The following is a 21,937-nucleotide window of genomic DNA, read 5'->3' on the forward strand; positions in this document are numbered from 1 at the left end:
ATCATAAGTCCTGCAAACTAAATAGATGCACAAGAAAAATTTCGTCAACATCACTGGCCATTCAGTTAAACACAGTAAACTTTCACTGGCCCACTAAAGGCAGCAGAAATGAGTAAGACACGGGATCTGTTCTTGCTGTGATTTGTAACATACTGGGCAAATAAGACAAACAGAGAAATGATTCATTGAGAGAGAGCGTCAAAAAAGGTATCCATAAGGTGACTTGGGTATTCAGAGAGGGAGAATTTGTTCAGCAATGGTGTGGGTCGCTGGGGAGGTGATAGTGGAAGTGGAGAGCAAAAGAGGAAAGGGACAGAGAAAGATTAGGAGAGGAAGGAGAAGAAGGGAGAGTTGTGATGTCTCTTGAGTGCACATCTTGACAGACCTACAGGTGGCCGCGTATGAGCTGTGACTATCACAGAGCCAGGGATTTCCTTATTTTCTGATTTGTATGGACACTGTATATGGATGTACTCTACAAAGGCCAAGAAAGCCATAACTGAGTTTGAAATGAGCACGGTCCACTTGGGAAAGTAATATGTCCATAGAGGAAAATATCAAGTGTCCACCATCCATTTGGCTGCTATTTCTGCTTAGTTTTAGTAAACAGTAAATGGGAGTTTTAGATCCAAATATCTGTGAACTTTCAGCTGAAGTGTTTCTAGTCCGCCTTGACTAATTTAAGCTAACCATAAGATTTGAGAACAGTCATGTTTTTAAATTTTGCTGTACTCAGCCTCTTGGGACAGGCTTCTTGGAGCATGGAAATGCCATTCCCTGTCATGGGAGAAATCTCTTGTTCAGGATCATTATCCTCTGACTGAGGTAGAAACCAAGCTGGAGGCACCAGGAAGGATGACACTGAAGGAAAGAGAGCTGCCGTACGTCGAAGATGGACAAGGCAGGAAAGCAAGGGCATGCAGAGCATGAAGGGGGAGAAATGTCGACAACATTCTAAAGTAAGACCTCAGGAGGGCCAATATTTTAGATTTTGAGGTTACAAAAATTGTGCTTGCAACATTTATGAACATAAGTCCGATTGTTGAGATCAAAGGTCAAGTCTCTGCAGAATTTCTGACACACCATGTATGATAACTGCAGAATGTTATCTGTAATAAGAAGGAACATAGAAAATAACCCAGTGATCTAAGTTCTGTAAAGACAGGTCAAACCTGGCACTAGTCCTGTCTGAAAATTTAATTAGGCATCAGGGTAGGTTACAGGATGGCTTTGCAGCTTATACCTACCAAAAGGACGGAGGCAGGGAGATGCAGAAATCACTGACCCCCTTCATAGTTGTTTGCCTGAGGTCCCTAACAACCCTCAATTCTCTATAGCTGCTTCATTCCTATTCCTGGTAGAAGATTAGCAACTAGTGCTTTAGTGTCTGCAGAGTTCAGATCTGTTTGGTCAGTTTTATTGGGAATATAGAACACCCCTCTTCTTCCTCCTGTCTCATTGTCCCCCATCCTCTTCTGTCTGCATGCACAGGGACCTGAGCTCAGGGGCATTCTGCTCTTTGGTTCCTCTCCTGGATTACCCTGAGCAGAGATACGAAATTGCTGAAGTACTCTCCTAAGAATGTTCCAAGAATCTCACAGTACCTCCCCTGACCCTCTAACTTACCCTGGAAGATCTTTAAAGTCATGCATGACTCGAACTTCTGGGCAACACAGGAACCAAAGCCTCTTCTACAACGATCTGTCCGTGTGCGAAGGTGGCACGTCATGCACTTCAGTGGTGTCACTGCTGGAGAGCGGAGAGCTGCTGTGAGTGAGACCAGGGGGACTTTCACAGGAGCTGGAATTATCTAGACCTGATTGTGGGAGGTGGGGGCGGGGTGCAAGGCGTGGATGAAGAGCTGGTGGTGGGTAGTAAAGAGTTGGGAGCTCTTACCAACTTCCTATCCCAGAGAAATGCCATTGTGAGAAGAAAAGGATTCTTCTGGTCCCTATTTCAGTCCTTTTAACTGGGGTAATTTAGAGCAGTGATTTAGCCTCCATGGCGTTGGTTTTTCCAGCTTTAAAATGGTTCTATGAATGATGGCCTAGCCTACCTGACTGACAGCACTGTAGATCAGTGGGAGTGTAATAATGAGGGTGAGTGCTTGAAAATATTTTACCCCAAGCTAGTGTTGCTCACATTTGCTGCTTAGATATTGTTAGATAATATGCTCTGTAATTTTGAACTTCGAACTGAATATGTAAAGTCCTCATGAATTAGGACGTAGGTAGTGACATTTTATGTGGTATTGTGGGGTGAGCTCATTGAAATACAGGGTTTTTTTTTAAGATTTTATTTATTTATTTGACAGAGACACAGTGAGAAAGGGAACACAAGCAGGGGGAGTGGGAGAGAGAGAAGCAGGCTTTCCACTGAACAGGGAGCCCGATGTGGGGCTTGATCCCAGGATCCTGGGATCATGACCTGAGCTGAAGGCAGACGCTTAACGACTGAGCCACCCAGGTGCCCCTGAAATACAGGTTTAATAAAAGAAATAAATAAGCAAAAAACCTCTCCCTGGTGCACCTAAATGCGAAAGGAAAGTAGCTTTTATCAAGCATTTCATTGGGCCATGTTCTCTCACTTTGCATCTGATTTAATCATCACAAAACTTTGTAAGTATTTCCCCATTTCTCAGATGAGCAACCAAAGGTACAGAGATTTTAAGACAGCGACTGAAGCATTTAACAAACAAACAAAAAAAACACCTCTGATTCTAGAGCATCCGATATTTCCTCTCCTATAATCATTTGTTTTCATATAAAGTCCCTGATAAGGGTATCAAAAGCCATTGTCCGGCACTGAAACAAGCTACAAAATTATCCATTATAGACTGACCAGCTCTGTCAGCAGATGGGATACAGATTTATGGATGAAAGGATGTCCTCAGAAAAATCTTGCTAGGATTTTGAATTATAGGGAATGGTAGAGACAGAATGGAGAAAGAATATGAAGGGGCAGCCGTAGAGGCTTGAGCCCCTGGTGAGGAATGGCAGAATGTTGAGAAGGTCAGAAAAGATGGCCCATAAGGCAGAAGGAGCATTCTTCTTCTCCTTCTTCCTCCTCTTCTTCCTCCTGTCTCATTGTCCCCCATCCTCTTCTGTCTGCATGCACAGGGACCTGAGCTCAGGGGCATTCTTCTTCTCCTTCTTCCTCCTCTTCTTCCTCCTGTCTCATTGTCCCCCATCCTCTTCTGTCTGCATGCACAGGGACCTGAGCTCAGGGGCATTCTGCTCTTTGGTTCCTCTCCTGGAATGGCTTCCCCTCCCTCATAAATATGGTCAAGGCTCAGCCCTCCATGGGTACCTACGGTACCTGTAGAGTTTCCAGGGGCTCCCTACAGCCTGTCTCTGGAGCCCACTTCTCAGGTCTGTGACTCACCTACAATGAAGCAGAAAAGGAAGAAAACCATCAAGAAGTGTTTGTCCATTCTGAGCCAGAAGTCCCTTGCACAGGAAGAAGCCAGGAACTGCAAGAACGGCTCTTCAGGTTATAGGGACGAAACCTTCATCACAGGGCAGGGATTATTCATGACTAAAGGGAACCAATCACACAAGGTTTCCTCTGGAAGCTCAAGTTTATTCTCTCTCTACCCCATAGTAAGTTATAATGATAATTAATAAATTTGGGGGTTTACATTAAGCTTTTTTTTTAAATAAAATCTTTCTCATAGTAATTATTGTTATAGTTATGATGTTATCATTCTTATCCTAATTTTACAGAGGAGGAAACAGGCTTGGTGAGGTCTAGCATCTTACCCATGATTACATAGTGAGTGGAGGCCACACTTGTAACCATCTTGATTCAATACCTCTTGGAGATATTTTTTTAAGATTTTATTTTTTTATTTGAGAGAGTGAGAGAGAGCACAGAGGGAGAGGAAGAGGGAGAAGCAGACTCCCCGCTGATCAGGAAGCCCAATGCGGGACTTGATCCCAGGAACCCAGGATCATGATGTGAGCCCAAGGCAGTCACTTAACCAACTGAGCCACCCAGGCGCCCCTGCCTCTTAAAGATTTATTCATACATTCAGCAAACATTTACTGGGAACTTTTGTGTTCCAGGCACAGTCCCATGTGTGAAAGTAGGACAATGTATAAGTCAGGAAAGCTCATGTAGCTCCTCACCCTATGGGTGAGAAACAGGAGAGTGAAAGAGACTTTAATCTATGATCAAGCTGGGCTTTCAACCTAGAACTTCTGATTCTCAGCCCAGGACTACTTCACCTTAGCGGAAATCTGTTCTCCACAGCCAGAGACTGTTTATTCTGTAGGGCTATGAAATCCCCCTTAGAATTATCACACAACGTGATCTTTACCAAATTTATATTGTGAACCAGCTGGTTTTTCTATGATTTAGGTATCTGTCTCTACAAAAGTTAACTCAGTTAAGGTTCACCATGGGTAAAGCTCTGGCCAGTCCTGGCATTCTAGGGTTCCTAAACCTGTCAGGGAGCTGATGGCACCTTGGCTGGAATATAGGAATCTTCCATACAGAGCTAATTTAATGGCATGTTCTTTCTTGTAGGAACAATATGTTCATTAAAACATATCAAGTCTGACATTTTTAGACATCAGGTGAGGATTGGGTGACATAGGTCTTAGTTCAAATGCCACAGAGTTTACAATGTTCTTTTTCTATCACCACTCAGAGTGTGGAGCCCATCTTTGCCTAAGAAGAGAGCCAAAAGCCTTAGGGAATTGGTTTCTTTGAAAAGAATTGGTTGTAGAATGGAGAACAAGACTATGAACCTAATTTTCTATTCTGTCATATTGCAGGAGAGAATCTTAAAAACTGGATGGCATTTTTCATGACTTTCCAGAGGCTTATCAAGAAGGCAAAGCCTGAACCTTTGGTGCTTGGGTTTACAAGGCTATCGGAGCATTTCATTTGTCACCCATTTTCTCTGCTTTATCTGTTTAAAGAGAATGACTCTAAAATCATAGCAAAAGAAGCAAAGGACATGATAGGTTAAACTGCAGTTGGTTTTTAGTGCCTACTCTTCTTCCTTGGCAGATGCTTTCTGAAAGGCCCACGGAGTTTTTTTTAAATTATTATTATGTTATGTTAATCACCATACATTACATCATTAGTTTTTGATGTAGTGTTCCATGATTCTTTATTTGTGTATAACACCCAGTGCTCCATGCAGAACATGCCCTCTTTAATATCCATCACCAGGCTGACCCATCCCCCACCCCCCTCCCCTCTAGAACCCTCAGTTTGTTTCTCAGAGTCCATAGTCTCTCCTGGTTCATCTCCCCCGGCCCACTGAGTTTTGAATCTCTTTTCTACTGGATTATTTCCAGTTAGGATTGTGGAATTTTGCAGTTCTACCCAAACACTGGGGTCCTCTGACTTACTCCTCATCTTCCCCCAGTACCTTATCCATCAAATTTTCTCTTGAAAACAACTTCTTTCTTAATTTAGCATGACATAGGAAAGAATAAGTATTAGAACTACTGGAGGCAGTGTGATACAATGGAAAGAGGATTTTCCTGGGAGTCTGGAGACCTTTGGTTGATTACTATGTAATTCACAGCATCTTTAGCAAGGCATTTATCTGTGATGTTAGATTTCAGCCATAACATTCTATGGTTTCATAATGTAAATCATGAGGATGGGTACTAAGTTTTGTTATTCTGACCTAGCTGTTTGCTTGGCACGTGATGATGTGCTGAACATATGATGGCTCAATGAAGGAGGGAATGAATGAAGGATAAACAACACATGATACCACTATCCACTATCCCACTGATACAGAGTCCCAAATTAATGCACTCCATGATAAGACGGCCATCCACTCAGCATAGATGCCATTTGCCCCACTCTGGGGAGGAGAAAGCGGAACATTGTGTCCTCATATTCATGGTCTCTCTTGGCTTCAGGGTGGGTAACTGAGATCTTGATGATACCACAGATGAGCAACCTCTTAACTTGTGCTTCTAAATGCTGCCCTTTGTTTTGGGGAATGGACCTTGGCATAGCATCAGAAACCGGGCTACTTTGTTCCTGGGCTCCCAGGGGCAGCAATGACTTTCCAGAGGGTGTATAGAGACTAGAGTGTGAGATAATGATCGTTTAAAAAATCCGGTGGAGAGGGAAATCACCCTTACACATCCAATTGCTGGTGGGAAAAGAGATGAAGGAAAGAACAAAACCAGCATTTACTGAGTGCTTGCTATGTGCCACACACGAGGCTAGCCACTTCTACTTAGATCGTTTCATGGAGCCCTCACAACACCCTGGTGGTGAAGTGTCCATCAAGGAGCCCAGCTGAGGTTCAAGCATAGATCAGTGTCACTAAAATTCTGGCTTCATTCACAATATTGCTGTTAATATAATGCTTTAGATGAAAAGTCCCAGTGGCTAATGAAAATTTTCAAAAAACCCTTTAGAACTGTTTATGGACTGATCTTATGCATGTGAGTTGCAGATTTTTGTTAGCACCTTACCTTCATTCCTGAGCAAAATTTATTAATATGGGGTCTAGTGTCCTCTTAGTTTCATGGGTTCTATGAACCCTGATAGAAAATTTTATATTTTTCATTAACTTCTTGTCAGAGAGCAAGAATTTCTGTCCCTTTCATGGTCCTTTTGGCCAGACTAAAAATCAAATTGACATGAAACATTAACAGGAGAAAAATCAAATTTAATAGCATACATATGGGGAATCTACTCAGACATGGAAATTCCAAAGACAGGCAGGCAAAATGAGGTATTTATGTCCACCCAAACTAAGGAGAAGGAGGTAGGAGTCTGGGACTTCAGAGGAAAGGAATGCAATTTACTGGAACATAAAAAAAAAGAGTAAATGTTTGGTAAACAGGTTTGCTGGGGCATTCAGAAACAGTGGGACATAGAGGGCTAGGTTCCTCCCCATCTACCATACCCAGTTCTTGTCATACTGTAGTTTTATCTACAGTGAGAGCTCTCTTCCTGGAGCAGGTCCTCCATCTAAATTCTTTTAGGCAGTTGAGAGGTGGGTAAAGAACTTTTCCTGAATCTGCTGGCTTGTGATTGATTGCTTTTTTTAAATTTAGATTTTATTTATTTATTTGAGAGAGAGAAAGATCAGGATTGGGGGGAGAAGCAGAAGGAGAGGGAGAAGCAGACTCCCCACTGAGCAGGGAGCCCAAGGTGGGCCTGGATCCCAGGACCCTGAGATCATGACCTGAGCCAAAGGCAGACACTTAACTGAGCCACCCAGGAGCCCTGATGGATTGCTTTTTGACTCAAAATAATCTTCATGCCAAAATAGTCCAACTTGGGGTGGCCTGCTTTTGGCTCGTACACTCTAAAGGATATTTATCATTTCCTTCCATATTTAATGTTGGCAACAAACTGCAAAATGTTAACATTGCCCAAGACTTTATTACTAATAGAAGTAAGTGAAAGAACAGGAATTAGATGTTTTCATTTGCATCTTTGAACTTACTAGGACACAAAGGCCACAGTGGTTATGTGTGTGTGTGTAAATATTCTCATGAATGCAAGTATGAAGCCAGATAAAATGAAAGTGCATCTCACTTCTGTCTGTCTGGAAGATTAGGAATTTTTCCTAAGAAAGCTCAGTTTGAAAAACTTGGCATGTTTCTGGGGCACCTGGGTGGCTCAGTGGGTTGGGCATCTGCCTTTTGGCTAGGGTCATGATCTCAGGGTCCTAGGTTCAAGCCCTGTATCAGGCTCCCTGCCCAGCAGGGAGTCTGCTTCTCATTCTCCCTCTGCCCCGCCCCCCACTCATGCCTCTCAAATGAGTAAATAAAAAAATATTTTAAAAAAAGGAGAAAAAGGGCGCCTGGGTGGCTCAGTTGGTTAAGCGACTGCCTTCGGCTCAGGTCATGATCTTGGAGTCCCTGGATCGAGTCCCGCATCAGGCTCCCTGCTTGTCAGGGAGTCTGCTTCTCCCTCTGACCCTTCCCCCCTCTCATGTGCTTTCTCTCTCTCTCATTCTCTCTCTCTCAAATAAATAAATAAAATCTTTAAAAAAAAAATTTAAAAAAATTTAAAAAAAAGGAGAAAAAATTGGCATGTTTCTAAATGGAGCTGTGCCATTTCACAAAACCCTTTCCTTGGGGCTTCCATACATTTTCTTTCTTTCTTTTTTTTAAAGATTTTATTTATTTATTTGACACAGAGAGAGAAAGCCCAAGTAGGCAGAGCAGCAGGCAGAGAGAGAGGGAGAAGTAGGCTCTCCACCCAGCAGGGAGCCGGACATGGGGCCCGATCCCAGGACCCGGGGATCATGACCTGAGCCGAAGGCAGCCGCCCAACCCACTGAGCCATCCAGGCGCCCCTTCCGTACATTTTCTTACCAGCTTGCTAGATGAAAAGAAGCTCTACTTATATTGGATAAACTTTAATGAACCATGTTGGCACTGATTTGTGTCCTGCAACAAAGGAAAAAAAAATCCATAATCCATTTTCCTTGTCAAATAGGATAGTTGATATTTCTTTAAAAATTTGAAGCAGTCATTGAGGAATTGGCACTTTTGCCATACTCCTGCATTTTACAATTGGATAAAACTAAAGGAAATTTTTTCAGTGTTGCCAGTTTTCCTTTTCCTTTTGGTTTTGCTTGCTCTGTGCATGCTGAAGCCGTCAAAGAATTCTTAGATCATGAGTCTCTCTTGGCAACTCTAAAAGTCAATGACTTTTTGGTAATGGTAAAAAGGTGGTTTTATCATGCAGAACTTTGAAACAAAAGCTTCCTTTCCCTTTTTGCAGATGGAACTCCTACAATGCTTGGTGACCATCTGGTTTTCCTACTTCAGTGAGAAAGGAATCTCCTCACATCCTCGCCACTCACTTGTTTTAGGACTTACATGCACAACAGACAACAGACTATTCAAACAACTCTGAAAGAAATTCTGTCATCAGCTGAAAGAGCCATCAACTTTATCCAAAGTAAGTTTCTAAATCATCACATTTAAAAAATATTTTTGTGGAAAATAAGAAAATCTTCTCTATCACAGAAGTTCTCTGGCTTTCGAAGGGGCAAAATTTAGTATCAATTTTGATAAAAGAAGTTTTATTTATTTGTTTATTTTTTAAAGAAAAAACAAACCTACGCTTGGAATATTTTGAAAAAGAGGACTTTATTCATGGCCTGGCTCATCTCAAAGATGTGGTAAACCATCTGAATGTGATAAATGTTTGCACTCAAGGTCCTGAAGTTACTGTTAACTGCTGCTGAAAAAATCAAAGCTTTCTTGGCTAAATCGCCAATATGAATGAAAAAGGTAGAGGCCAATATCCTTGCAAATGTATGTTTTCCCCCCAGCTTCATTCAGATACAGTTTTAACATATAGCTTTGTGTAACTTTAAGGTGTATAGTGTGTTGATTTGATACACTTACATATTGCGATAGGATTCAACCCAGTGGTGGTTGTTAGCTAACTAGTAGGATGGCCTTAGCTAATGACTCCATTGTGTCACACATAATTGCCATTTCTTTTTTGTGGTGAGGACATTAAAGATCTACTCTCTTAGCAACTTTCAAGTAATGTAGTATAGGATTGTTACCTGTAATCACAATGCTGTGCATTACATTCCTAGAACTTGCTCATCTTCTAACTCTAAGTTTGTACTCTTTGACCAATATCCCCCCCTTTTCCGCCTTGCAAATGTTCAAGTGCTGTGGAAAGAGTTTTACCAGAATGGAATTGAAATACAAAATTCTGTGTCAATTTATTTGAAAGGAGAAATCCGTGATCATCTGGAAATTCCTCAGAAGTCTTTTGAAAGTCATTTCAATCTTGATGACATTAATGTTGAGTCCAGGAATCACACTATTTCATATTTAAAACATTTTTTTTTAATTTTATTTTATGTAGGCTCCACACCCAATGTGGGACTCGAACTCACAACCCCAACATCAAGAGTCACATGCTTCACTGACTGAGCCAGCGAGATGCCCCCACAATACTTCATGTTTTATATATTTCTGGTATAAATCATTTCTAAAATGTCATAGAAGAGTTGAAGATGGGTTCATTTGTTTGAGGATAAAACACTTTCTATTGTAGTTAAAATTAAAAAAAAATTTTTTTTAATTTGGAAATTATTTCAAACCTACAGAAAAAGTTGCAAAAATAAAAACAATACAAAGAACACCATTTCTCCCTTCCCCAGGTTCACATATTGTTAACATTTAATCCCATTTGCTTTTCCAGTTGCTGTATGCTCTTTCTCATTAACTGCCCCCTTCAGCCCCACCTCTTTCCCCACTTGCTGAACTGTTTTGGTTAAGTTACCTGCATCATGGCTTTAGAGCACTTAAAATTCTGTTAGTGTTTATTTTCTAAGAATAGAGTTATTGTCTTACACAACCACAGTAACAGTTATCAACTTTGGTAAATTAACTCTGATACAATACTTTTATCTGCTCGATCACTCATATTCTAATTCTGCAGGCTTTCTTTGTCTTCCATGGCATTTATGTACATACATATATATTATACAGTCCTCCCTCCTTTTTATGTGGAACATTCCTCATTTGGAGTTCGTTTGATAATTCCTCATCATTAGTCTTAGATATTATGCATTCTAGGCTGAAATACTGCATAGATGATATTGTGTCCTTCTTTGTAACATCTGGAGTACAAAATGTCCATCTGTCTCTCAATGATAATTTTAAAATACATTACATTTTATTTTAAAATATTTTTCTTTATAATAGCTTTATTGTGGTGTCATTGACATCCAAAAAACTGCACTTATTTAAAGTGTACAGTTTGATAATATTTGGCATGTGCATGGCTGTGAAGCCATCACCAAAATCAAGACAGTGAACACATTCATCAGGTCTAGAAGTTTCCATGTGACCCTTTATAATTTCTTCTGTAATGCTTCTCTCCTATCTCCGCCTCGCCTCCTAACATCTGCTGCTTTCTGGTACTTTTAGATCAGTATGCATTTCCTAGAAGTTTATAAGATGAGATCATACAGCAAGTACTTTTTTTGGTTTGGCTTCTTTCAGTCAGCATATTTTTTGTGTGATTCATCCACATTATTGAGTCAATGGTTTATCCCTTTATATTGCCTGGTGGTATTTATCCAATCGACCTACCACAATTTATCCATTTGTTGATGGACATTTGAATTGATTCCAGACTTTGGCTATCACAAATAAAGCAGTTATGAACATTCATGTATAAATCTTTGTATGGACATACACTCTTTCCTCTTAAGGAATTGTCTAGGAGTGGAATAGCTGGGTCAAATGGTAAATATAATTTTAACTCTAAGAAAATGCCAAACTATTCTCTGAAGTTGTACCATTTTACATACCCACCAAGAGTGCTCACTCGCTAGCCCCTCCCCATCCTTGCCAACCCTTGCTTGGATCAGACTTTTTAATTTTAGCTTTCTAATGAGTGAAGTGGTTTTAAGTAGCGTTTCCCTAATGAGTTCCAATCTTTTGCCCCTTTCATTAATATTTTCTCAGATTTATTGGCACATACTTGACATATAACATTGTGTATGTTTAAGTTGTTAATAATGCTCATTATTGTTGTTTTAAAAATCTGTAGAATAAGTAGTTTTATTCCATATTTTTAAGGAAATAGTCCCTTTGCTTCTATTTTCTGGAAGAGATTGTAGAGAATCTGTATAATTTCTTCCTTAAGTTTTTGGTAGAATTCACCAGTGAACCTGTAGAGAGTATGAGGGGTGCTCTCTATTTTGCGCTTTATTAACTATTGATTCAATATCTTTAATAGATCTAGGCTAATGCAGATTATATCTTTCTTCTTGTGTAAGTTTTGGCAGATCATGTTTTCTAAGGAATTGGTCCTTTTCATTTAGGTTATCAAATTTGTAGGCATGGTGTTGCTCATAATATTCTTTTATTACCACTTACATGTTCATGGAATCAGGAATCCTGGCCTCCCTTTCATATCTAATATTAGTAATTTGTCTTCTCTCTCTCTCCTCTCAGATACTCTGGTTAGAGCTTTATCAATTTTGTTGATTCTTTCAAAGAACCAGTGTTTAATTGTTGATTTTTTTCTATTGCTTTTTAATTTGATTGATTTCTGTTCTAATTTGTATTATTTCTCTTCTGCTTACTTTGGTTTTATTTTCTCTTCTTTAGTTTCCTAAGGTGGAAGCTTAGATGACTGATTTTTAAATCTTCATTCTTTTCTAATATATGCATTCAATACTGCAATATTCAACATACCTCTAAATACTGCTTTCTCTGCATCCTACAAATTTTGATAATATATTTTAATTTTCATTTAGTTCAAATATTTTATTTTATTTTTTTTAAAGATTTCATTCATTTATTTGACAAAGAGAGACACAGCAAGAGAGGGAATACAAGCAGGGGGAGTGGGAGAGGGAGAAGCAGGCTTCCTGTGGAGCAGGGGGCCCGATGCGGGGCTCGATCCCAGGACCCTGGGACCATGACCTGAGCTGAAGGCAGATGCTTAATGACTGAGCCACCCAGGTACCCCAGTTCAAAATATTTAAAATTTCTCTTGAGACTTCTTTGACCCATACGGAAGTTAGAAGTATGTTATTTAATCTGAGTATTTGGGGATTTTTTTTTTCCTAGCTATCTTTCTGTTATGATTTCTCATTTAATTCCATTGAGATCTGAGAGCATACACTGTATGACTTGTATTCGTTTAAATATGTTAATGAAGTATTGTGGCCCAGAATATGTCTATTTGGTGAATGGTTCATGCAAGCTTGAGAAGAATGTGTATTCTGTTGGATAAAATATTCTATAAATGTCAATTAGATCTAGTTGATTGATTGGTGCTATTCACTCAGCCATGTCCTCTGATTTTCTGCCTACTGGATCATCCATTAATGATAAAGGGGTACCGAAATCTGCAGCGATAACAGTGGATTCATCTATTTATCCTTGCAGTTCCATCAGTTTTTGCCTCACATATTTTGGTGCTCTGTGGCAAGGCACATACAGATTAAGGATTGTTATGTCTTCTTGGAGAATTGACCCATTTAAAAGTCTATAATGCCCCTCTTTATTTCTATGATGATCACAGTGGTCGCCATGGGAGCCGAGCTCTGGGGTACCCTCAGTACAGCCACCTTGTGCTCCTCTTTGAGCATCTCACAGTCTGGGGGAACACCGGTGTGGGCAGCAGGGAAGGAGGACTGGGAATTGCGGCTCATGGAGCAGCTGTCTGTTATTACTATCTCTTAAAATCCTGCTTGGTGTTCTCTAATCTTCCTGGATATGTGATTTGGTGTTTCTAATTAATTTTGGAAAATTCTCAGTCATTACTTGCAATATTTCTTCCATTCCTTTATCTCTTTCTTTTCCTCTGGTATTCCTACTATGCATGTTACACCTTTTCTAATCACCCCACAGTCTGGGTTATTCTGTGCTATCTTTTTCATTTTTTTTCTTTTTGCATTTCAGTTTTGGAAGTTACTCTTGACATATCTTCCAAGCTCACTGATTATTCCTTGGCTGTGTAGCATTTAAATAATTACAACAATAAGGCAAAAGCCAGGTAGGCCTACATGAATGTGTGCTAAGGTCCTAGAATTACTGGACCTAGAATTCCCAAAAGTGGGAAAAGTAATAACTGGCTATTTTTTGTAATAAGTTAAAGATGTAAGCAGTAATATCAAGGTAACAATTTAGAGAAGAGTTTAAATAAAAAGTACAGCAAATAAATACGTACAATGAAAATGAAATAATAAATATTTTTGAGAAATCCAAAAGAAGTCCAGGAAACAATTTTAAAAGAACCTAAAACAGATAGTTCAAATAGGAAAAAAATTAGGTGCTAAATATACTCTTCTATATACACCAGTAATTAAACATAAAAAGATTAGATATTCTAATTAATAGTCCAAGGTTGTCAGATGGTATTTTCAAAAACCCAACCCTGTGCTATTTATGAGCTCTATCAAAAACAAGAGTGAGGAGGGTTGAAAGTAAAAGACTAAAAAAAGTCATACCATGAAAACCCTAACTCAAAAAAAGAAAAATGACATAGTTATACAAATATCAAAAAAGTATACTTTCAGGCAAGAAAGAAGAGAGACTTTTCATAATGAAAAAGAGGTTAACCTACCAGGAAGATATCATAATTCAAAGTGTTTGTGCACCTAATAACATGGCATCAGAATATAGAAACCAAAAGAATGGCAAGACTAATAAGGGAATTAGGTATTATTTCTCATCTCATTATGAGGTATCTCATTAGGGGAGATTTTATTACACCTTTCTCAATAGCTGATAGAACAAACATACAAAAAAATCAGTAAGGATATAGGTTATCTGGGTAGTAAAACTTGAACTAGTTGACATATACGGAATAATGCATTTAACAAAGGCAGAGTACCTATTCTTTTTAAGTGCATGTGGAATATTTACTAAAACTGGACAATAAATCAAGATGTAAAAATTCCAAAAGATTGAAATAATTCAGGTTATATTCTTTGACCATTGTGGAATTAAGGAATGCATCAATCATAAAAATAAAACTAGAAGATTTCCCTACTGTTTGGAACAAAAAGAACCTTTAAATTACTGATGGATTAAAGAAATCATAATGGAAATTAGAAATAATTTGAAGTGAGTGCTCATGAACATGTGACATTCATATTGTGGGAAGCAACTAAAACAGGGCTAAAAGGAAAGTTTATAGTCTTAAAATGGATATAGTAGTAAAGAAATAATGCAGAACATTAACTATATAAATATCTACCTCAAGGAGCTAGACAGAGGAGAGCATATCAAACCCGGCAAAAATGTTGAGAAAGGAAATAAAGAGAAGAGCAGAGGTAAATATTCAAAAGACAAAATCAACAAATCCTAAATGTGTTTCTTTGAAAATCACAGCTTGAATGAAGAAAAATGGAGAGAAAACAAAACAAGCATATCAGGAAGATGGGAAGGAGGAAGAGGTGGGCAAAATGGGTGAAGGGAAGTGGGAGGTACAGGCTTCCAGACATAGAATGAACATAAGTTACAGGGATCAAGTGCACAGCAGGGGCTGCTCAGGGGTATCTAATAACGCTGGAGGGGGACAGGTGGTCACCACTGCACCTGTGGCGAGCCTAGCATTACGTATAGACCTACCAGATCACTATGCTGTACACCTGAAACTAATGTAATACTTGCGTGTCAGTTCTACTGCAATGAAAAGAAATGAATAATAAATTTTAAAAACAAGATTTTTAAAAAGGCAAATGCAAAAAAAAAGAAAAAGAAAAAACAGGAATAAAGAGGTATATCACTACATTTCCAGCAGACATTTGAAAGATAACGAAGAGGATAGTACAAATTTAACAATTTCACAAAACACAACATTTTTGAAAAAAATTAACTTGTGAAAACTGTCAAAAGAAGAAATATTACTACTAATGAAATTGGATCCATAATTATAACTCTGTTGCTAAGGAAATCGTAGCCTCCGATGTCTTTACCGGTGACTTCTCTCAAACATCAAGGGGAAAAACCTCATGCAAATTCTTTCAGAGAACAAAATATCAGGAAGCACTCCCTAACTTAGTTTTATGGGTCTAGGATAACCTTGACGTGATAAGGATGTTAGAAAATTTTTTTGAGACTGATCTCTCAAACTCTGATGCAAAAATTCCAAAACAAACCTTACCAAACTTAATTCAATAATACACAAAAAGGATAATCTACTTCGACCAGGTCGATTTACTTCAGGAACGCGGGGCACCTGGGTGGCTCAGTCATTAGGCATCTGCCTTCCGCTCGGGTCATGATCCCAGGGTCCTGGGATTGAGCCCCACATTGGGCTCCCTGTTCCGCAGGAAGCCTGCTTCTCTCTCTCCCACTCCCCCTGCTTGTGTTCCCTCTCTCGCTGTGTCTCTCTGTGTCAGATAAATAAATAAAATCTTTAAAAAAAAAAAAGATTTACTTCAGGAGTGCAAGGGTTGTTTAACATTAGAGGAAGGAATCAATTTAATTCTCCACATTCGTGGACAAAGAAAAACAAAACTACGATGATAAAATTGAATATCAATTTATAATAAAATTATCATCAGATAACAGTAGAAGAGAACTTTTTAAATTAGATAAAGAGTGTCTATAAAAATCCACTTAATGGTGAATTATTAAATTAGTAGTCTTTCCAACAAACTGCTGGAACAACTGGATATCCATATGGGAAAAGATGTAACTTTTCCTTTACACTGTACAGAAATATTAGCTTTAAATGGATCATATACTGATATGTACAAACTAAGATGATAAATCCACTAGAAGAAAACTTAGGAGAAAATATTCACAATATTCAGGTAGGTAAAGATTTCTATAACAGAACCTGGAAGCACAAATTACAGAAGAAAAAGAGTATAAATTTAACTTCATCAAAAGGTAAGTCTTCTGATTTTTAAAAATCACTACTAAGAAAATACAAAGGTCAGCCACAGTTGAGGAGAGAATATCTCCCATGTCTCATGAATATACCATTTCCTTTGATTAGTGAGGCCTTTGGGGCCCTGCCCACCTACCGAGTTATTGAGTCTGAGTTGACTCACTCCCATATGCGAATATCAGGCCAGAAAATACATCACAAGGCTCCCTTGGATTGGCCTTCAGTTTTCACAAGCACTCTGTAGCAGGTCAATAGCTGCTTTTCAAAAGGGCTAGAGCCATGTCAAGGAGGTGACAAATCCAAATCTCCAAAGAGTATCTCCCGGTATATGTTGCTTCTTTGTTGCCAGAAGTTCCAACTGACAGTCATCGGTCACAGCGCCTGTAGCTCAAAGAGGCCATTAGTGTTGTGGGCTCAGAGGTGGAGAGTGGACCACAGCTAGGTGCACATCTTCCAACACAGCTGGGTTGTTTGGGCCCCACTGCAAGTTTTTCCCAAATCCTGCCATTTGAATCCAGGTGCTTTTTTTTTTCCCCTATGGAAAAAAAAGACCAGATTGTTTAACACACACACACACACACACACACACACTTGCAAGGAGATTGCTGCTCTCTGGTCAGGAGTGTGGTGCACGCAGGGAGCAAGAGAAGCTAGTTTGCAGGGGATGGCTGGAGCAGTGGGAGGCTTTTCCCTCTTTGGCACCTTGTCTCACTATTAGTAGGTACCTCCCTCACTCCTACATAACTCCCAGTCTCTGGGGCTCTCTCCCTTTGTCCCCACACGTGCTAATATATTCATTACCTATTGCCCCATAGCCAATTTCCCAAACCTTAGGGGCTTAGAACAACAAAATGTATGATTTCAAAGTTTTTGGTTAGGAATCGGTGTAGCTTAGCTGGGTCCTTGGCTTCAGAGTCTTTCACAAACATAATGAAGGTGTTGGCCGGGCTGTAGTCATCTGTGGCTCAAGTTGGGGAGGATCCACTTTCAAGCTCGCTCACATAGAGGCTGACGGATTGAGCTATTCCCTGGTTGTTGGCTTCAGATGAGAACCACACACCTTGATTTTAGCCTGGTGAGACCCTGAGCAGAGAACCAGTCACACTGCGCCCACACTTCGGACCTACAGAAACTGTGAGATCATAAATCTGTGCTGTTTTAAGCCACTGTGTGAATGGTAATTTGTTATGCAACAATAGAAAAGTAATACCAACAGCTAGGAGAAGGGGGGTTCCCTTACTTCCCTCCACTTGGGGTGAGAGCACCTGCTAATGGACCCCAAGATGTCTTCTCTTTCTCTTAACCCAATCCCATGGGAGCCCTTGTCCTTCATCTTCCAGAAAGCCATGTCCCTGTCACTATCTCATCCTCATCTCCCAGACTGTCAAGAACAGTGAAGAGTCTGGGGTTTTACCCTACTTGCAAGCTAACAAGCTGGCTTGTCCTTGTTTTAGAGATGCTGGTAGGAGAAACAAAACTCTTGGGTCAGAGACAAAGGACTTTATTTATTTTTTGAAGTTAAAGATAGTATTTTTATTTTTTCTAATACAACTTCCAGTTTTAGTCCATGTGCAGATGTAAAAGGTTACAGTTTTATACTATGATCATAGAAGTGGGATTTTTATAGTCTACATGTTTACTTAATTTTTTACTGCGGCTTTCCCCCCCTATATTCCTGGGAGCAAGATGTTGAGACAAAGGACTTTATTCTCATGGTGAAAACAGAAGCCAGAGCGCCATTTTACACAGGTTCCCTGAGTCCCACAGGGCAGTGTAGTTGAGAGCCAGGTAGATGCTACTCACCGTGGGTTTGCGTCACAGCTGGGGAACACTGAGCTTGAGGAATCGACCACTTATCTACTAAGTAGAAGCAAGCCTGCTCTTTGTCCTGGGGGAGATGTTAGCGCATCCTTCAACATTTTTCTCTGTGAACACAATCCTGAGCGATAGCCTGAGAAAAGTATGGTCAAGGCCTTGCATCTTGATATACCCAAAAAGAAGACCCTTGTGATGTTCAGGATCCATGGTGCACCATCTCTACTAGCCAAAGTTAAAGAATATAAGCATAAATAGTGAAATATTGACCTAAGGAAAGTAGAAAGTGGAAAAGGTAGAAATTTTAAAATCTAAAAGAAATGAGATTTATAGATTTTAAAAGGTTATAATTTTTTTAAAAGATTTTATTTATTTATTTGACAGAGAGAGACACAGCGAGAGAGGGAACACAAGCAGGGGGAGTGGGAGAGGGAGAAGCAGGCTTCCCGCCGAGCAGGGAGCCCGATGCAGGGCTCGATCCCAGGACCCTGGGACCATGACCTGAGCCGAAGGCAGACGCTTAACGACTGAGCCACCCAGGCACCCCAAAATGTTATAATTTTTTAAATAAAGAAAAAGATTCAATATACAGATAAGAGAAGCTCCTAAAAAAAGAAAACCAAGGAAAAAGAACAGAATACTAAAAATTTATAATCATAATAAAACACTTTTCTGAAACAACTTTAAAAGACTTGAAACTTCACACTGGAACAACACACTGTGTCGCTGATGCTAGCAACTTAGAAGGCTCAACATCAAGACATATTCTTGTAAAATTACCAAACTTAAAAAAAAGGAAAAAAAAGTATCCTCTGAGCTTTTAGGCCAATGTCCATAACTTACAAGGGACAGAAAATTGGTTAATCATTAGATGTTTGTGAAGGAAGTAATATGTTTATGGTATGTTAGGGAAGAAAATGTGAACCAAGGATTCTGTACTTAGCAAACTTCACTTTCAAGTGCAAAAAACATACAGTGTTTGAACATACAGGAATTTCAGAATTATTTTTCCCGTAAGCCATTTCTAAAGAATCCATTGAGAAAAAATGCTTTGAATAAAGGAAATGACTAGAGAGACCTCAAAGTATGAATTACTGGTGGAGTTTCAGTGTAAACCTGGTAGTAGAACAAAGACTCAGTGAAAATTAAAAGCCAGAGAGGCTAGCATGTAATGGCTCTAGGATAGGATGCAGATATAATACAATCATTTAAAAAAAAAAAAGTGATGATTGTTGAGAAGTGGAGAACATATGCAAAATTTTAAAACTATTTTAGTAACCATAGTTGGTGGTGGTAGTATTAACATTGTTATGTTTAGACCGTTGTGTGTATAATGTGGGATAAAGCAAACAATTGATTATGGGATATTCTAACTCTATTCAATTCTAATTTTATTCTATTTTATATATTCCAATATTATAATTCATATAGATATAATTTTATGTTATGCATGTTATATATAATTCTAATTTTGTTCTATGTCCTTGGGAACCAGAATTTTCAGTGTGAAACAAGAGAGATATACTTATAAAATAAAAGAAGTTGAGTAAAAGCTTTGTTGTCCTGTATTTGAATTGAAAATATCAGGTGGTACTCACAAGGTATTTGACATCTATTTATCTATTTATTCCCTGAAAAATTTTAGGAATAATGAACAATTCAGAGGTAAGAAGATTCTGGTCCTGAAATAGCATTTCTGACTACAAAAGAACAGAATTTCTTGAATTTCAAGTCAGGGGCAAGCAATGTACAAGATGACTGAAACATCTTTTCATACCATATAATAGGATGATTATCAAACAGCTCAAGGGTTAAATAGAGGCAACTTCAAATGGCTCCCATAAAGATGTGATAATTTGAGCTTTACTAATGACAAGAAATGTAGTATATTGAAACTGATAAAATATGTTTGAATTCATGAGTTCAGAATGATATTAGAAAAAATTGGTTACTTTTGGAGGGTAATCAAGAGCCATAGAATGGGGGCACCTGAGTGGCTCAGTCGTTAAGCATCTGTCTTCGACTCAGGTCATGACCCCAGGGTCCTGGGATCGAGCCCCACATTGGGCTCCCTGCTCCGTGGGAAGCCTGCTTCTCCCTCTCCCACTCCCCCTGCTTGTGTTCCTGCTCTCGCTGTGTCTCTCTCTGTCAAATAAATAAATAAAATCTTAAAAAAAAAAAAAGAGCCATAAAATGGAACCACTGGATAACCAAATAGTAGATGAGGAAAGTGTCTCTTTATAAAATTATTCCTGCTAACAACTAAAAATAAGTTGGGAGATTAAGTATCACCATTTTGGAATGCAAACTGGTGCAGCTACTGGGAAAAACAGTATGGAAATTCCTCAAAATGTTAAAAATACAACTATCATATGATCCAGCAATTGCACTACTAGATACTTACCCAAAGGATACAAAAATAGTAATTGAAGGGATACAGGCACCCCGATGTTTATGGCTGCATTGTCTACAATAGTCAAATTATGGACAGAGCCCAAATGTCCATCAACTTATGAAGAGATACAAAGATGTGGTATCGATATACAAAGGGAATATTATTCACCCATCAAAAAGAATGAAATCTTGCCATTTGCAATGACATGGATGGAACTAGAGAGTATTATGCTAAGTGAAATAAGTCAGTCAGAAAAAAGACAAATACCATATGATTTCAATCATATGTGGAATTTAATAAACAAAACAAATGAACATGATGTGGGGGAGGGGGGACGAGAGGGAAACCAAGAAACAGACTCTTAGCTATAGAGAACAAACTGATGGTTACCAGAGGAGAGGGCACTTGTGATGTGCACCAGGTGATGTACATAAGTGTTGAATCACTAAATTCTACACCTGAAACTGACATTACACTGTAGATTAGCCAACTGGAATTTAAATAAAAACTTCAAAAAAAAATAAATATCACCATTTTGAAAATCTGATGAATTATGGATCTAAATAATAAGCATAAATGTCTGCTAACATCACAAAGACAGAGAAGCCCAGACATATTCTGTCCCTTGATTAAACAGCAATGCATCACCTATTGTCTTTCCAAAGGGATTGAATCTGAGTCTTATCAAGCCTGTGGATCTGGTTTTGAACTTCTAGATATATGGGGACATAAGAACGTGTTTAACTGAACCATGAGTTTGCTGTCATCAGAATATGGCTGTGGGAAACTCTACAGATCAAACAGTTCTTGATTTTTCAATAGGTAAATTTCAAGTACCTATAATTTAAAAGTCTCCAAAGCATACTAAATTAAAAAAAAAAAACAACTGGGTGAGATTAAGCTATAGTTTCCTAAGATACATATTTGGGTGATAAAATCATAAAGAAACAGAAAAAAGTGATTCCTACAAAATTCAGAATAGTGGATACTTCGGGAATGAAGGAAAGGGCTGGGACTGGGATGGGCAACATGGAGAGGCTTCCAGGGGTACTGGCAAAGTTCTATTTCTTAACCCGGATGATGAAGCAGTATGCAGAGTTTCAGTTTATGGGATGACTTCAGTGAGATTGCATCATCACCATTGACCAGGAGTTGAAGAGGAGATCATTGTTTTTTAGTTAATTATTATTAGAGGGACAGAAATGCCCCAAATCCAGATAGTAATATGACATTCATCAGTATCTATGACTGGCAGTGCTGGCTTAAAGTTTTTTTTATTCCTTTACTAAATTCAGTTAAAAATGGGCTGGTATTGGGCGCCTGGGTGGCTCAGTCGGTTAAGCGACTGCCTTCGGCTCAGGTCATGATCCTGGAGTCCCG

At 39.0% G+C, this 21,937-nt stretch overlaps 2 protein-coding genes and 1 long non-coding RNA gene across 4 annotated transcripts in view; 2 read left to right on the top strand and 1 right to left on the bottom strand.

Annotated features, from left to right (window-relative positions):
• The window catches only part of LOC145716285 (uncharacterized), a 48,411-nt gene extending 35,272 nt beyond the window's left edge, over positions 1–13,139 (top strand). Inside the window, exons 3-5 of one of the 2 annotated variants that reach the window (XR_014138867.1) lie at positions 8,731–8,910; positions 9,060–9,245; positions 9,841–13,139. This is a non-coding gene — a long non-coding RNA (uncharacterized LOC145716285). Of the gene's footprint in view, positions 1–8,730; positions 8,911–9,059 lie in introns of both variants that reach the window. The other variant, XR_014138866.1, reaches the window with a different exon arrangement.
• On the bottom strand, positions 985–3,433 carry PATE3 (prostate and testis expressed 3). The gene is made up of 3 exons (XM_081797441.1): positions 3,385–3,433; positions 1,627–1,749; positions 985–1,109 (listed from the first exon to the last, which is right to left on the bottom strand). Exons 1-3 carry the CDS (start codon positions 3,431–3,433, stop codon positions 985–987), a joined length of 297 nt encoding a protein of 98 aa, XP_081653567.1.
• A 3,077-nt stretch (positions 13,140–16,216) lies between the features above and the next one.
• Positions 16,217–21,937, top strand: part of PATE2 (prostate and testis expressed 2) — a 14,207-nt gene continuing 8,486 nt past the window's right edge. Inside the window, exon 1 of the mRNA XM_081797349.1 lies at positions 16,217–16,346. Coding sequence (XP_081653475.1) covers positions 16,217–16,346 — 130 coding nt within the window. The remainder of the gene's footprint in view (positions 16,347–21,937) is intronic.

The sequence above is a fragment of the Leptonychotes weddellii genome, chromosome 11 (assembly GCF_054177405.1).
Source record: "Leptonychotes weddellii isolate Sample4059 chromosome 11, ASM5417740v2, whole genome shotgun sequence".
NCBI classification, from domain to species: Eukaryota; Metazoa; Chordata; class Mammalia; order Carnivora; family Phocidae; genus Leptonychotes; species Leptonychotes weddellii.

Coding starts and splice junctions, on each gene's coding strand:
- PATE3 (XM_081797441.1), bottom strand. CDS start 3,433: ATGGACAAACACTTCTTGATGGTTTTCTTCCTTTTCTGCTTCATTGTA. Junction 1,750..3,384: donor CCTTTTCTGCTTCATTGTAG/GTGAGTCACAGA, acceptor TCCGCTCTCCAG/CAGTGACACCACTGAAGTGC. Junction 1,110..1,626: donor GACTTTAAAGATCTTCCAGG/GTAAGTTAGAGG, acceptor TTCTTATTACAG/ATAACATTCTGCAGTTATCA.